The sequence below is a fragment of the Nomascus leucogenys genome, chromosome 4 (assembly GCF_006542625.1).
Source record: "Nomascus leucogenys isolate Asia chromosome 4, Asia_NLE_v1, whole genome shotgun sequence".
NCBI lineage: Eukaryota > Metazoa > Chordata > Mammalia > Primates > Hylobatidae > Nomascus > Nomascus leucogenys.
In genome coordinates this window covers 98,698,919-98,716,842 of record NC_044384.1, presented here as the reverse complement: position 1 = coordinate 98,716,842, position 17,924 = coordinate 98,698,919, and the positions used below count along the sequence as shown (strand labels likewise).

At 46.7% G+C, this 17,924-nt stretch overlaps 1 protein-coding gene across 1 annotated transcript; it reads left to right on the top strand.

Annotated features, from left to right (window-relative positions):
- The first annotated feature begins 11,477 nt into the window (after positions 1-11,477).
- LOC100590353 lies at positions 11,478-13,218 on the top strand. The gene has a single exon (XM_012499188.2). The coding sequence runs from the start codon at positions 11,770-11,772 to the stop codon at positions 12,262-12,264; it is 495 nt and encodes a 164-aa protein (XP_012354642.2). The 5' UTR covers positions 11,478-11,769; the 3' UTR covers positions 12,265-13,218.
- The last annotated feature ends 4,706 nt before the right edge of the window (positions 13,219-17,924 follow it).

Below are 17,924 nucleotides of genomic sequence, written 5' to 3'. Positions count from 1 at the left end.
TCAAAATAATAATAATAATAATAATAATAATAATAATAATTTTGGTAATCAAATATACCAAAAAGCGTGACAGCAGTCCATGCGAGACTGACATTTTGGGAGCACTGCCTTAGCAGAAGAACACCCTAAGCAGATGGAACATGGCAAGAAAGGATTTACAGGAGAGTGGGTTGGTGAGGCTGCAGAGGCCATGAGAGAAGGGAATAAGCTGGACAAATGGACTGGGCCCTAGTGCTTCAAGGATTCCACATGCCTTCCTGAGGAGTCTGGACTTTACCCGGCCAATTGTGGGATTTTATGTGACTAAAATCAAGTTTGTTTAGAAAGCTCTACTTGGCTTCAGTGTAGCTGGACGGATGGGAGAGGTGGGGAAAGTAGGGGGACTATTTGGAAGCAACAGAACAAGGTTTGTATTCTTCACTGCAAATATGTAACATTTTAGTTTTATGGGTTGAATAAGCCTAATACATTGATAAATGAACAAAACAAAAACAGTAAAACTAAACAAAGTTTATCTTGAAAATGTTCATGTTGGTAGAACACCAACTTTCAAAAGAGTCAGCAGAGACTTAAGTAAATCTTTTTTAAATGGAGTCTCACTGTGTTGCCCAGGCTGGAGTGCAGCAGTGCCATCTCACCTCACTGAAACCCCCGCCTCCCAGGTTCAAGTGATTCTCCTGCCTCAGCCTCCCCAGTAGCTGGTATTACAGGCACATGCCACCATGCCCAGCTAATTTTTTATTAAAATTGATGGGGTTTCACTATGTTGGCCAGGCTGGTCTCAAACTCCTGGCCTCAAGTGATCCGCCCACCTCAGCCTCCCAAAATACTGGGATTACAGGCGTGAGCAACCGCGCCCGGCCAGAGACGTAAGTAAATTTTGAAAGGAGCCCTTCAGAACTTTTGACAGTCTCAGCATTTGATGAAGCTCTTTTTAATATCTAGTTTCACTTTCCAAGGTGTCTTTCCTTTTCCTTGCCAAGGTTCATCACTGGCACTAGTTTTACATTTATCAGTCACAATCAAAATTTAAATTTCCAAAGGAAAGAAGTGGGGTACAGAATAGATAAAATGGTTTAAAACATAGAACATGTCCTCAAAGCAGTGCTGACAGCAACTCCGAGGAGCTCCATATATGCACAATCCACGGGGAAGGCTGCCCCAAGAGCCAGCCGCCAGTCCTGCCTGGGAGGAGAGGGAAGCAGAGAATGTCCAGCTATCCTGCCATGGGACAGGATGCTGGCCCTTTACCCCTACTCCACTAAGAGGACTCTCATTTTATTTTACTTATTGAGCTTCCTAGAAAGATTTCATTTGAACAAAGGGTTCCACAACTTTAAAAACATTTGAAAACCAAGGAGTCAGAACTGTACGTTCTAACTCCAAGGTTGGCAATTGAAGAATAAGACCTCAAGTTCCACAGGAAAGCTGCCAGTGGACAAAACAAACACCATCGCTGAGGAGCAACGTAAAGAAAGAGACCTGGGCAAACAGGCCTACTAGAGGACTGGCATCTTTGGGATAGAAGGAGAAATTATATTTTGGACCTGTGGATTCTGAGGTGCCAGTGTGGCACCCAACTTGGAAGCCCAACGGGCAGGGATGTAGGGGTCTTAGAGGAACGCAGGAGCTAGACAAACTCTAAATGTGGACAACTTCATTGAGAGAAATGTAAATAGAAAAAAGGCAAGGTCTTAAAAGGTTACAGAAGGCAAAGACAGAAAGGTCTGCCTCAAGACAGGGCTTTCTGGAGAACCTGAATTCTCCTCCAAGGTAGTCTATATCCAGGAGCAGAGAGAGGCACTGGCTGGAAGGCTGCAGGTGGCTTATGGGGCCACAGAAGGGAAAGAGGGAAAGAACAAAGTAGTTTGGCTAGGGAGCAGCTCAAAGATTAGACAACGGGTCCAGGCCTGATGGGGCTGGGACTCTGGGAGAAAATGAAGGTCACAATGAGATAAAAGACAAGGCGCAGGGAGGACAGGGAAGCCTCTCAAGGAGGCTGTAGAGAATGCAACATTTCACCAGCACACTATTCCGGAAAGCACTCCTGTCACACAGTCAATGGAAAGCCAAAAACAGGAGTAAAAGTCAATGGCTAGGAGAGGAGCTAGGGTGAGGGCAGTTGTGTCTTACCGCCCTGACTGGCTGCGGGATCATGCAGCCCTCCTCAAGCACTTGCTGCAGAAAAGGAAGACTCTCCCTAGAAGGGGAGGCCAGAAAAGACCACCCAGCCCTCTGCTTCCCTTGCCATAGCCATTCCTGAGAATGGAGCCTGACAACAAAGAAAGTCATTTGAAGCTCTTCTCTGTTGATTGAGGAGCCCAGTTGAATACTTACAGGAAAACTGGATACAGATAATGCCTAGGAGAAGATCTAAGCCTGTTTCCCAATTTGCATACGGTCTTATTCATATTAACGATAAAGAAAACTATGTACTTTTAAGTGCAACTATAACTTGATTGAGGACTGGAAAGTCAACATTAAAAGAGAAATAAAATTAAACTAATATTAATTACATTAAGAGATCAAAGGATTCAGATGTTTTAATACCATCATAAACACCTATAAAAACAATAATACACCCAAAGTTTCTCAAATTTCTATCTTTAGCTAGACCACCCAACCCTGTTCATTTTGCTCAATGATAAAAATGAAAACCTGGCTGGGCATAGTGGCTCATGCCCGTAATCCCAGCACTTTGGGAAGCTGAAGAATCGCTTGAGGCCAGGAGTTTTGAGACCAGCTTGGACAACACTGAGAGACCCCATCTCTACAGAAAATGTTTTAAAGGCCCGGCGCAGTGGCTGACGCCTGTAATCTCAGCACTTTAGGAGGCCAAGGCAGATGGATCACCTGAGGTCAGGGGTTCAAGACCAGCCTGGCCAACATGAAGAAACCCTGTCTCTACTAAAAATACAAAAAATTAGCCAGGCATGGTGGCAGGCACCTGTAATCCCAGCTACCTGGGAGGCTGAGGCAGGAGAATCACTTGAATCGGGGAGGTGGAGGTGGCCAAGATTGCACCGCTGCACTCCAGCCTGGACAACAAGAGCAAAACTTTGTATAAAAAAAAAAAGTTTTAAAAAATTAGCCAGGTGCTGTGGCATGCACCTGTAGTCCTAGCTACACAAGAGGCTGAGGCAGGAGAATTGCTTGAGCCCAGGCACGCCAGCTTAGACAACTGTCTCCTACCATGTATCTCCTCCCCTAACCATTGACTTTTACTACCGTGGCTCTATGCCCTATTAGACAACATCATGCCAAAGAAACTGATACTTTCAGAAAAGCCTTACTAACTCTAGGAAACAACTAACCATTCTTAAGAATTGAATAGTTACATAAGGCACAATAAAAATCAGGCTTCATGACATTCACTGTCAATTCTTCAATGGTTTCCAGAAAGTCATGTTTTTGCCATGAAGAGAGGAGAGTAATTAAGAGAAGGCCTCCCCGCCGGTAACAAACAGTATTAGGAAACTCATCCCACATTTACTACATTAATACAGCCATTAAAAATAATAATGGAGGAAAATAATAAAAGGAAAATATAACTCTTTAACCATTCTGAAAGTACATACCTGCTCAACTCTCCACTACCCTTAACTGTCAAACCTGCTTTCTCTCCAACCAGGATTGGACATCTATATTTCACAAATACAGAATTAAAGTGATATAGTAAATCTAAAATACAAAGCATTAATTAGGTGGTATCATTATTATGTAAGTCATTAAGCCTCTTTAAACACTTACTAGTTTTCTATCAATACAGAAACAAGAGTGAAATATGGCAAAACCTCAACTAACCAGAACAGCTGGGGACTGAGTCACTGAATATGCCTTTCAGATAGGTGAAGGCTTATTTACAATTCTGAACACACTTTTTGGTTAACTGTTCTGGACGACATGCTTTGACACAGGCCAACATCACGAATGTCAGTGATCACACAGTAAGATGGCATCCTGAGACCCACAAGGCCTTACTCCTTACTCAATGTGACCCCAGACTCCAGCAACCTTTGCTTTTATATTTTCCTTGTCTTCCACCCTGCTGTCACAATCTGCTCTGTTTCTTTTGTTCGAATAAGCAAGTGTGCCCAAACTATATCTAAGGACAAGGTACCTGGTTCTCTCGGCTCTGCTGGGCACATACGGAGTTCTTCCAAGGAGGTAAACAAATCCTAGCAAACAGTATTCTGTGACCTGACCTCCACTTTACCTGCTGTGGAAGTCTTTCAAATAATTTACTTCCTCAAAAAAAATTCTGACACATGCTACAATATGGATGAACCTTAAAGACATTATGTTAAGTGAACTAAGGCAATCACAAAAGGATAAATACTGTATGATTCCACTTAGATGAAGTACCTAGAATAGTCAAAATCATAAAGACAGAAAGTAGGACAGTGGCTGTCTAGGGTGGGAGGAGGGGAGTTGGGGAATCACTGTTTCATGGGTACAGAGTTCCAGTCTGGGAAGATTAAAAAAGTTCTAGAGATGGACGGTGGTAATGGTTACACAACAATGTGAATGTACTTAATGCCACTGTACATGTAAAAGTGGTTAAAATGGTAAAGTTCATGCTATATGTATATAACTTACCACAACCATAAGTTTGTTGTTTCTTTTTTTTTTTTTTTTTTTTTTTTTTTTTTTTTTTTTTTTTTTTTTTTTTTTTGGAGACAGAGTCTCTCTGTTGCCCAAGCTGGAGTGCAGTGGTGTCATCTCAGCTCACTGCAACTCCCACCTCCTGGGTTCAAGCAATTCTCCTGCCTCAGCTTCCCAAGCAGCTGGGACTACAGGCGCCCGCCACCACGCCTGACTACTTTTGGTATACATTTTTTTTTTAATTTGATTTCATTTAAAGTTCCAGAATACATGTGCAGGATGTGCAAGTTTGTTACATATAAACATTTTTAATAATAAAAATTTACATCCTCATTATATATCACTATGTTCTAGACAGGCAATATGCTAAGTGCATCGGTGTGATCACCATCTAACCACTCCAAGAGGGTTATTTCATGACGCAAGTCAAAATGAGCCCAAAAGGTATCTTAAAGTTACAATTCAAAATTACCATATACTATTTTTAACACAGAAAAAGCATATTTTAGAGGAACTGATCCTTAAGAAAGAACACTAGAAAAAACTGAGAGACAGGAAAGCACTCTAGTCTGGGGAGCAAATTAATGTGAACAGAAATGAAGAACCAGTGGCAACCCATGGGCAGCCTTACTACTGAGCAAATATTCCACAGTAGCCACCTCAAATGCTTTTTTAAAAACTCTTCAGGGTATAAAAAATAATAATTTGGAATTCAAATCTGAGTACTTGTTGGTTAACACTTTAAATTGAGTATCAGCAAGAAAAACTCCTGAGGCATTTTAGTAATTGCTACATTTCTCATCCCAGCTCATGTTGTCATTCCAAATGTGTGACTGTCCCACACTTTCAAATGCCAACAAACCACCTTCCATCTCTCATCTAAGATCCTCTCCAAATACCATCTCAGACAGAAGAATCCAACTTTCCCAGATAAACAGATACTGACACTTAACAACCCTATCTGCCCCACATCAGTTTAATAATTAACCTTTCTCTAGACTAAGCAAAAACATCAAAAAAGAACCAATGCACCAGACCAGTATGCCAATTAAAAAAAAAAAAAAAGACCCAATGCACACAGCACTGTGCATCATGTTAAAAATATCACCTTATAGCCTCTCTCTGCATAGTGACATGCTTGGCTCACTGAAGTTACTCAACTGTTCAAACCACAGAGTTCAACAGGGACTTAATTCATCATTTAATACACAATATACAGACTACTTTGTTTTTGTTTTTATTTATTTTTTTGAGACAGGGTCTCGCTATGTCACCAGGCTGAAGGGGTGTGATCACAGCCCACTGCAACGTCTGTCTCCCTGGCTCAAGAGATCTACCTGCCTCAGCCTCCCAAGTAGCTGAGACTACAGGCATGTACCAAGACACCTGAATTTTGTTGTTGTTGTTGTTGTTGTTGTTTTTGTAGAGACAGGGCTTCCCTATGTTATCCAGGCTGGTATCAAACTCCTGGACTCCAGAGATCTGCCTGCCTTGGTCTCCAAAAATGCTGGGATTACAGGTGTAAGTCACTGCGCCCGGTCTATTTTTTGTTTTTAAATAATTTCCTTGAGTTATTGCCTAAAGACAAAAGAGAGCTAAATAAGGTTATAAACATCCTCTTGAAAAAAAGAAAGAATAATTACACACACGTTTTCAGGTGTCTCTGAGTTAGAGGAAAAGGTTTACAATCAAATCATTAAAACTTATGCAGTGAAGTCATATAATTTTTCTATTAACAATGTGTCGTTGTTCTTATCCTTCCTCCCCCTTTTGAAAAGTTTAAACATGAATCTGCAACAACCTGACCACATTCTTTCTATTTTAGATCACTTTCCGCCAGGCACGGTGGCTCACACCTGTAATCTCAGCACTTTGGGAGGCCAAGGAGGGTGGATCACCTGAGATCAGGAGTTCAAGGCTAGCCTGACCAACATGGTGAAACCCCATCTTTACTAAAAATACCAAAATTAGCCAGGCATGGTGGCGCATGCCCATAATCCCAGCTACTTTGGAGGCTGAGGCAGGAGAATTGCTTGAACCTGGGAGGCAGAGGTTGCACTGAGCCGAGATCGTGCCATTGCACTCCAGCCTGGGCGACAAGAGTAAAAGTCTGTCTCAAAAAAAAAAAAAAAAAAAATTATTTTCCAATGAGGTTAGTATCCCCTGAAGAATGGGAGACTCCTATCAAAATCCCACTCCCCAAACTCTAATAGTTCAAAATCTCCCAGGTAACCAAAATCCCCACACACTTTTATCACATTTAATAACTATGTATATACAGAAACATTATTTTCAAATACAAAATACCCCAGTTAGGTAACAAATGCTATATACTAAAAGAAAAATACTCTGCCATAAGGAAGTTGTATCATTTATTCATTACAAGTTCTTTTATTTTATGTAATTATTCCAAAATACTGGTTATCAGTCAAATAATCCCAGAAAGCAAAATTTTGGAAAATTATGAGAAAAAATGTAACATTAAAAATATTAAAGATGTAAAATGTCTGTCTAAATAATGGCCTTCTGGTTTTTGGACTGTATCTATTTACTTAATGTGAACATAACATGAAGTCAAAATAAAAAACCAATGAAGTTTGTATAGTTCATCTTTTCTACACACTTTAGAGTTAAATGATACCTGCTGCTACACCACCATTCCACAGCTAAACCCAGTCTAGGTATCACTGTGAAAGCAAAAGCATACTACAGAAGCAGTAGGATTATGGATAGGCAAATCATATTGGGTTGGTTGGTTTGTTTTTTGAGACAGTCTCACTCTGTTACCCAGGCTGGAGTGCAGCAGTGCAATCATAGCTCACTGCAACCTCAAACTCCTGGGCTCAAGGGACCCTCCTACCTCAGCCTCCTGAAGAGCTGGGACTATAGGTGCCCGCCACTGCGCCTGGCTAATTTTTTTATTTTTTGTAGACACAGGGTCTCCCTTTTCTTTCATCCAGGCTGGCCTCGAACTCCTGGTCTCAAGCGATCCTCTTGCCTAGCCTCCCAAAGTGCTGGGATTATAGGCGTGAGCCACTGTGCCTAGCCAGCATCATTTTTAAAAGGAAAAATCTGAGCTTACAACAAAACATAGCAAAAAAAGGAAATTCCCTTTCATTGTGTATTTTGTTTCTCATTGTGTATCTCTTTAGTTGCTTCTCTTAAAAATGTAATAGATTTTAAATTAAACAATCTGATCACATAAAAGCCAAGAAATTTAAAAAGAGCCACAAAAAGAAACAATGGATCAGTAATAGCTAAGTCATCAATTACTCTCTTGGCTAATGAGGCTGTGAATCTTGGGTGGAGTGACCAAATCCAGCTTAGTTGGCTGGTCAGTCAGTTGGCTAGCTAACTTAACACAGAAAGACAGAATTATTCAGCGAAATCATTTCACAAAAGAAAACCTTTTAACTTTGTGGACTATTCCCCATGGATCCCTACACCACAGGCCTTAGAACATTCCCAACTTCTATCACACAGATATCTTTACAGTAAAAGACACAAGCCTTTGTTAGGAACTAACAAAATAAGAATTCACTTACAACATCTAACCCATCTCCTTTACAGTAGAAACAAGAAAAGGCACAAGAAGACATTGGTGAAGGAAATGCAAATTGTTGCAGCATTTGCTTCAGTGGAGAATATTTAAAAGTCCACCTTCCTAGAGAGAAGGTTAATAAAAAAAAAGGTATCTTAGTCATGCTGATTTTTTTTAATCACACCTGACATGATTTTAGTTAACCTTTTGTTTTTGCTTTCATTGTTGGACTTTAAATGATTTGATAAACCAGCTGACTACCCTGTATATATAAGTTAACTGCTGTCATTGAAAAGGTTGTTAAAGCTTTATACACACATTCTTAATTCACTCAACTTTAAAAAACCAATTTTCATTCAATTTTCTCAGTAAATTCTAGGCATTAAGAAACTGATTCATCTACTGACACCTTAAACTCTAACTTGTTGGGAAAATTCATGATTCATTCTTCAAATCTGTTGTCTACAAATATATAGTACCTATATTCTAAAAATGGGAAGTAATAGATTAATACCATTGTCTGTGAACATAAAGACTCCCAAGAACTACCAATCGTAACCTGCAAAGTATTGCCCCCACAGAAAAGTGACCTTCCAAGAAGTCTCTCGGGACAGAATTTTAAGTTATTCTGGATTATAAAAACCCTAAGAATCATTATAAAAGCAAAGGGTCATGGCTAACACGGCCATAACTCCAAGTTTACATACAAGCTATCCTCAATTTGTTAGCATTGCCCCTTTAACCCTCAAAAGGGTCCTGTTTTGAGGCAAAACTCATCTGTGGTGACAGATGTCAGAATTGTGGTTGCCTTGGGGAGCGGGAATGTGTTTACTGAATGGAAAGGATACGAGGCCTGAAAATGTTCCATATCTTGATCTGGGTGTGGTTATCAGGGCATATACATATATAAAAAGTCATTGAATTGTACCCTTAAGATCTTTCGGTAGGTTATATACACCTCAATAAAAATACATATAATTTTTAAGCACATTGAAATACACTGTTAAAAATCTATTCAAATAATCATAGAAAACCATTCTGGATCTAGCTACCAAGATGTTTTTTCCAAATGAATTTTAATAAAGACACACATTGCGAGCACTTTTATGTAGAACCTCTCAAAATAAACTGTGATTTCTAAGAATCAGTTAAGAAAGCCACCGAATTTTCGAACTGAAAGCACCCCCAAAAATGATCTGTTTATCTTAATGTTGCAAATAAGGAAAATCAAAGCTACAATGGGTAAGAAAAGTGCCCAAGATAAGGCAGTTAGTCAATGACAACGGTAATAGCAGAACTGTTTCCTGATCTCTGGCCGTTTCTACCAGGCCGTTACTTTTCTGACATCGCAAACAAATCTTAACTCCGAATCTACCTGTGGCCTAGTTCAACAAATGCCTCAAAACGCTAGTCAACAGGCCTCAAAGTGTACACATCTTCCTTCATCTTCTCAAGCCAGTTGACAAATTAACAATTACATGTTCAGGTACTTTACCCAGATGCAATAAAATTAAGTATGACATCTTAGAAAATGTGGTTCAAGAGAAGACATACGCGGGGATTGACAAAATCCATCTTACTTCCTTTCGAATCTCTTTGATGGTTACTAGGTTTTCAAACACAGATCACTGCTAACAGGACTCAAAAACACCACTTGGGACCATCAACCGGTGCTGCTTCGGGCGACCCGCTGGGAACACCCCCACCTGACCCTAGCGTCCACCACTCCTTGAGCACAAGCTCTGGGGGTGACCTGTGCCTGCCGGCTTAGTTTTAGACCCTACGGGAACACTGACATCTTGTGAAAAACTTAGCATAACGTACATCCTTTCCGCGGGAATTTATTTCTGTTCGCACAAGGCGTTTCTGCTCCGCACAGAGCAGGCCTTGCTTCCCAGGACGCCGCTCGCCCCTCCACAGCCTCCTTTTCAGCGTCCAAAATCGGACTTTAGGAACAGAAATCGAAACGGTCGCGGACCTCCCGAGCGGCAGGTCGGGGCGCTGCCGGGTCGGCGCGGGGTCCAGCGGCGGTGCCCGGCGGGCCGCGGCGCGGGAGAGGCCCGCTCACTTCACAACGGCGGCCCGGAGCCACCGGTTGCGGCGGCCACTAGACGCTCCGCCACCGCGCAGCGACCGCCCGGGCCCTCCGAAGTTCCGACCAGCCGCGCGCCCGGCCCCAGCTGCGGGTTCGCGCCCCGCCCGGAGCGAGCCCGGGGGGCGGGTCCGCGGGGGCTCGGCGGGCGGAGCGCGGAGCGCGCGCGGGGAGGGGCGCGCGGCGGGCCCGGCGCGCCGGGGAACTTGGGCGCCCGCCACTGCCGCCGCCCGGCCACTTTCCTTTCACGCCTCCCGCGGGCTGACGCGCGCAGCGCTGCCTGCCAGGGGCTGACGGCCACCGCCGCTCTCCGCCGCGGCGAGGCGCCCAGGCGCGCCCCTGCAGTCGGCCGGCCGGCGCGCGGGACCGCGGGGCCGCGCGCGGGCGCCGCGCTCCCCCCCCGCCCCGCCCCCGCCCCCAACGTGCCGCCGCCGCCGCCCGTTGGCGCCTCAGCCCGCGCGCCCGCCGGCGCCCGGCGGTTTCCCGTTGGCAAAGTTGCGCGGCCGCTTCGAAGAGGACGTCGTACGGTCCCCCGCCCCGGCGCCGCCGCCGCCCCTCCAGGCCGCCGCGCGGGAAGGCCCAGCCGGCGGCCCCGCTTTTTTACCTGCCGGGAGTTTTCGCGCGCGCGCTCGCTCGATCGCTCGCTTTTTCCCCTCTCGCGCTCGTTTTCTTTCTTTCTTTCCTTCTTTTCGCTCCCTCGCGCGGGCGCTTTTTCCTCCCGCGCTGCCCGCGCTCGCCCGCTCGCGCCCTCCTTCCTGCTGGGTTCGGCGGAGCGGGGCGGCCGGCAGCTCTCCCCGCCCCCCTCCACCCGCGCTCCGGCGGAGGCGGCGGCGGCGCTCCGCGCTCCGACTCATTCCAATATGGCACGGACGCAGGGCGCATGCGCCCGCGCCCCCCCACCCCCAGCTCCGCGGTCCTCCCGGCAGCCTGCGCCCCTCGCGCCGCGCCCGTGGAGCTCCCGGGCCCGGCTGCCCCGCTCCCGCCCCAGCGCCATCCCTCCCGGCTGGGGCCGCGCGGGAGGCAAGGACTCCGCGGGCTGGTGTGCCGGGGGTCCGGCGCCGCGGGCCACCCACGCCCCCAGCCAGCAACTCGGCGCGGACGGCCCCAAGGCCGTGGCGCAGGACACGCGGCGGCGCCTCGGGCCCCCGACGGCGCTGTGGCCCCGAGCGGAATGGCCCGGAAGAGGAGACGGGTCCCCGGGAGCCCAGTGCCCGCCCTGGCCCGGCCCCGACCCAGCCTGCGCCTCACCTCAGGTTGTGGACAGAGCAGCGGGGATCCCAGAGGGGTTCGCGGGTCGGACCTGGAGTACCGGCCCGGCGAAGCGCGCCGCTGTCGCCCGCACGTGACTGGCTCGGACAAGATGGCATGAGCGGAGAAGCGGCCGGATCCCAGATGCGCGCGTGCCGCCGCCGCGGGGACTGCGCCCGTTTGCCTGCCCCTCGTCGGGGAGCGGGCGCGCCCTCTGAGACCTGAAAGGGCACCCAAGTGCCCCCTGTCTGCGAAGTCCGGCACGGGCCCTTCGGCGCCCCCGATGTCTCTAGGCTTCCGCAGGAGGCGCCCTGTAAATCTTGAGTCTTCCTGCAGCGAGGGGGCACAGGACAGCTGTGAATTGGGACGAACGAGCCCAGAGCCCCGGGAAGGATCAGAACCTCGAAGGCGGCTTCAAGTCGGCCCCGCAGCCCGAGGTGACCGTGGGCGGTTACGTTGCCCGAGCTCGCCCCCTCCTCCTGAGCGCAGGTGCGCGTTGGACATACACCCGCCCACCTGCTCCGGAAAGTTCCCTCCAGAAGGGAGTTCCCGCGCCACCGAGACACGGGAGCTCCCGATCAGACTCCCGGGCCCTGAAAGGAGTTCTCGGACAGGGCCCAGAGGCGCCCTCACCGCAAGAAGAAAGTCTGGGGTTCCCACCGTGTGCCAGGTGCGAGCTCAGGCCACCTCCCTCAACCGCTCTGAGAAATATCCCACTTCACAAACTTGCTCAAAGTCACGCTGCTGGCTGGATTTGAATCCAGATTTTTTTTTTTAGCACCACTGAAAAAACAATATGACAACGAGAGAGAGAAAGGAAAATCTAAAAAAAAATACAATAATCCATATTGTTACAATGAAATGCAACTTTTCACGACTTGAAACATATATATACTGTATATAGTTGCAACCACACTTTTTTTTGTTACTACTTTCACTACCATTTTTATTTTGTTCACATGATTGATTTTTAAGGTGTGCAGGTATCCTTAACTAGTCACTCAGCCCCCTAATGTTTTTGGTTATTTACGGTTGTTTGCTAACGTATCCTTGAATTCTGCACTTGGGACAAATACCTGGGAGTGGGAAGGCTCCCAGGTAGAAGGCTGTGAATGGCCAAGTGGTCTTGGCTTACAGCGTCATATTTTTCCCAAGAGCTGCCCCAATTGTTCTACCGCCTCCAAGGAACAAGTGTAACGAGTTTAACACACTTATAAATATTGAGTGCCATTTCGCCCCTACTTTAATAGTCTATTGCTAGGTCAATGTTACTTAGCATTTCTTACGTGACACAACATTCAAAAATGAATGTTTTTCCATGCATTTACTATATGCATTCCCTCTTCTGTGAATAAACTATTCATATCCGTCTTCTGGGGACTTGAACCTCTTCTAACTTTGAACAAGCATTTTTTTATATTATAGATACTACTCCTTTGTCGTCATTGATGCAAATATTTTCTAGCCTGTTGTTCTTTCTTGTTTTATCCTAATGTTCAATGTGTCATTCTAATGGTTTTTTTAATTGCTTCACTGCTGACAAAGTGAGCTTTCTGCTGCCCATCTGATACTTTTTTCTGCTAGTTTTGTACAATTTCATTTCATATTTCATTCTCTGATGACTATCCCGATTTTATTTTGGCTTATTTATTTGGAGTAAAGTATGGACATAACTCACTACCACTGTCATCGGTTGTTATTAATTCTGCAGTTACCATTTATTAAATAATTTGACCAGACGTGGTGACTTACACCTGTAGTCCTAGCATTTTGGGAGGTTGAGGCCGGAGGATCACTTTAGGCCAGGAGTTTTAGGCTGCAGTGAGCCGTGATTGTGCCAGTGCACTCCAACCTGGGTGACAGAGCAAGACTGCATCTCAAAAACAAAAACAAAACAAAAAAAAAGGTCGGGCGCCATGGCTCACGCCTGTAATCCCAGCACTTTGGGAGGCCAAGACGGGTAGATCACGAGGTCAGGAGATCGAGACCATCCTGGCTAACACAGTGAAACCCCGTCTCTACTAAAAATACAAAAAAATTAGCCAGTCGTGGTAGCGGGCGCCTGTAGTCCCAGCTACTCAGGAGGCTGAGGCAGGAGAATGGCGTGAACCTGGGAGGCGGAGCTTGCAGTGAGCTTAGATCGCACCACTGCACTCCAGCCTGGGTGACAAAGCGAGACTCCGTCTCAAAAAAAAAAAAAAAAAAATTTCCTTTGGTAAAATCTACTTTTACACTAGACTTTTGATTTTGATTAATGTATTTCTGAATTCTCCATTTCCTTCCGTAGACCTAAGTTTGAGCAAATACCATGTGAATCTAAATATTGGTTCTTTGGAATAGGTTCTAACATATGAAAAGGTTTGATTCCCTCTCATGCCCTTATGAAGTCTTCTTTTTTCAGAATATCAGTTGATATCCACACTGGTTTATGTGTGTCTACACATCCTAGGATAATCATATAAGGGTTCAGAGGACTGGCTTTGAGGACGGACCATCCAGGTTCAACAACCAGCCCTGTGACCTTGGCAACTTATCTATCCCCTCTGGGCCTTCAGGTCTTGGTCTGTAAAATTAGGATAAGAGTAACAGCTGCCTCTGGCCTGGCGCACTGGCTCACGCCTGTAATCCCAACACTTTGGGAAGCCGAGGTGGGCGGATCACAAGGTCAGGAGATTGAGACCATCCTGGCTAACACAGTGAAACTGTCTCTACTAAAAATACAAAAAAATTAGCCAGGCATAGTGGCGAGCGCCTGTAGTCCCAGCTACCTGGGAGGCTGAGGCAGGAGAATGGCATGAACTGGGGAGACAGAACTTCCAGTGAGCCAAGATCGTGCCACTGCACTCCAGCCTGGGTGACAGAGCAAGACTCCATCTCAAAAAAAAAAAAAAAAAAGATTAACAGCTGCCTCACAAGCTCAACGCCTAGGACATAGTAAATGTTTTGTAAATGTTAGCTATTGTTAATGATTTTTTTGAGACAGAGTATCGCTCTGTCATCTAGGCTGGAGTGCAGTGGTGCAATCTTGGCTCACTGCAACCTCTGCCTCCTGGGTGCAAGCGATTCTCCAGCCTCAGCCTCCCCAGTAGCTGGGATTACAGGCGCATGCTACCACACCCGGCTAATTTTTGTATTTTTAGTAGAGACGGGGTTTCACCATGTTGGTCAGTCTGGTCTCGAACTCCTGACCTCATGATCCACCCGCCTCAGCCTCCCAAAGTGCTGGGATTACAGGTGTGAGCCACCGCACCCAGCCTTTTTTAAATTTTTTCTGAGAGAGGGTCTCACTCTGTCACTCAGGCTGCAGTCCAATGGTGCTATCATGGCTCACCGCAGCCTCTACCTCCCAGGCTCAAGCAATCCTCCCACCTCAGCCCCCTGAGTAGCTGGGACTACAGGTGTGCACTACCATGCCCGGCTAATTTTTGTATCTTTTGTAGAGACAGGATTTTGCCATGTTGCCCAGGCTGGTCTTGAACTCTTGGGCTCAAGTGATCCACCCGCCTTGGCCTCCCAAAGTGCTGGCCACCACATCCGGTCCTATCTTTCAATTTATTCAAATATTGTAAAACTCTCTTGCCTTTCTCCAGTGCTCACCTTCATGACCCCTAAGGAAGAAGTACAGAGAACTCAAGGAACAGTTTAAAACCGTCTGCACATCTGACTTGTGTCAGACACTGTGTAGATGTGGGTGTGAGTACGCACATGTGAAGTTGGACAGAATCTCCTTTAACTCTTGCAACATCCTTCAGGACAGGCCGTAACATTCCCTATGGACAAAGAGCAAACTGAGAGCTTCCAGGTCATCCTTAAAGAGAAGCAAAGCTTAGCCACAAACCAGGCATGCCAGCTTCTCAACCACTCTGCTGGGAAATTCAAGTTGGGGATTGTTGACAGAAGATGCAGCCCCAGAGGAGCATGGAACGAGGGGTAACGTATGGAAAACTGACTTCTGGTCATGACTCACCCCAGCTGAAAAGCCTTTCCAGGTTCCCTATTGCACTTTGCAGAAGTCCAAAAGTCTCACTTTGGCCTATAAGGCACCAGGGCCAGGTGCAGTGGCTCACGCCTGTAAGCCCAAAAGTTTGGGAGCCCAAGGTGGGCGGATCATGAGGTCAGGAGTCCGAGACCAGCCTGGCTAACATGGCGAAACCCCATCTCTACTAAAGATACAAAAAATTAGCCGGGTGTGGTAGCACACACCTGTAATCCCAGCTACTCGGGAGGCTGAGGCAGGAGAATCACTTGAACCTGGGAGGCAGAGGTTGCAGTGAGCCAAGATGGCGCCATTGCACTCCAGGCTGGGCGACAAGGTGAGACCCCGTCTCAAAAAAAAAAAAAAAAAAAAAAAGACTGGCCCTGGCCTGGTGCAGTGGCTGACACCTGTAATCCCAACACTTTGGGAGGCTGAGGTGGGCAGATCACGAGATCAGGAGTTCGAGACCAGACTGGCCAACATGGCGAAACCCCGTCTCTACTAAAAATACAAAAATTAGCTGGGCATGGTGGTGCGCGCCTGTAATCCCAGCTACATGGGAGGCTGAGGCAGGAGAATTGCTTGAAGCCAGGGGGCGGAGGTTGCAGTGAGCCAAGATTGTGCCATTGCACACCAGCCTGGGTGACAAGAGTGAAACCCTGTCTCAAAAAAAAAAAAAAAAGACTGGCCTGGCCCACCTTCACCTGTCCCATTCAGCTGTCCTATTCACCTGCCTTGCTTGCTGTATTTTAGCTGCACCTGTCTCCTTTCCATTTCTTGGGTATGTCACTGTCCTTCCCACTGGCACACTCCCCATCCCACTTCCTGCACCCACCTTTACATAGGTGACACCTTATTGTTCCAGTATCTGCTTAACAAGATGGTCTCCTCAGAGAGGCTTTCCCTGCCCACCCCATCTGAACAGGTTCTCTGTCTCCCCAGTGGTGATATTTCTAATTTATACCTGCATTTGTTTGTCATTTATTTGGGTTCTGCCCCCTTGTAATCCCACAGATAGACATCAGTCCCCTTGAGCAGAAAGACATGCCTGTCACCGTAACCACGAGGTCAGCCCTTTCCCCGAGAGGCAGTGGGAAGACAAGAGGGCGGCTAGTGGGTCATTTGGCAGCATCCAAGACCAGAGGCTGGCACACCCAGAAGGCATCCTGGCCATTCCCAACTTAGTTTCCACTTCCTGCTGGCTTCATGGGGTAGGGTTTGTAACCCTCTGTTATCATTGACCAAGGGGTCAGTGTTCAACCATTCTGTATGAACCCCGTATGCCCTGAAGCCTTGCCTGCCCATAAAGCAGGCCTGCTTTCTGCGGGTGGGCATCAACCTGGGGACTTGTACTGGGTGAGAACCTGAGGGCCAGGCCTGGACCCTTGGGATTGGCAGAACCCTTGGCCAGGGCATCATGCTGTTTTAACCCATGAAGAACTGAATGAAATTCCACAAGCCAGCCAGGCCTGCTGTCAGTGATCAGCGGCCCTCCATTGCCACTGACCAGCCAGCTTCCTTCAGTCAGTCCAAATGAGGCCAGTCACATAATGACTCCCTGTGGCTAATTACCCAAGCAATCAGGTGATCCCCACTATAGAGTCACTGCTCACCCCATGCCATTCTTCACTGAGGTCCAGCTGACTATGCTGGCCCTGCTGCCTCGGGAGCACAGACCATGACTCCACATTCTCCGTAACACCTGCCCTGCTTCCCTCCATGTCTTGGCTCCTGCAAACCCTGCTCCACCAGGTGTCCTTCTCACCTGCGCTGTGTTGTCAGGGAAAAAACAATGGGTATGGAGGCAGACAGCTGGGGTCAAGTTGAGTTAGTCACTGCTTCTCTATGAGACCTTCTATGGGACCCTTCACCTCTTTGGGCTCAGTTTCCTCATCTTTGTAAAATGGAGAGGAAACCACCTACTTTGCTGGGTCATAGGATCCAAGAACAAAATGTGTATAAACATTCTTTGCAAACTGTAAAGCACAACAGAATGATGAGAAATAATTGTCCTGACCTCAAAGCCATCTCCTCCAGGAGGCCTCCCAAGATTGCTCCCCTTCTTTCTCTGTCTTCCTAAAGCACTTAGCTTGCTTTTCCTCAGTTGCTTACCACGGAAGAGGCACTGGCCCTCTTGACCCCTTTTTCTATCCTTGAGTGCCACAAGCCCAGGATTATGCCGCCATTCATCCCCAAAGACCGCTTCTCTTGGAGAAAATATATTAAAGGGCACAGTGTTCCAATTTTATGTTATTGAGCCATGCATTTTTCTTATTTTGCACCTTCAACTTCTTATCTGCTAATAAGAGGTCACAGGCACCAAATGAGCGACCAAGGACGCTCAGCAATACATGAAAAAACAGGGAGCAGTTCTTTGAGTTGGAGTGTCTTTTTTTTTTTTTTTTTTTTTTGAGACGGAGTCTTGCTCTGTCTCCCTCTGTGGATCACTTGAGCTCATGAGT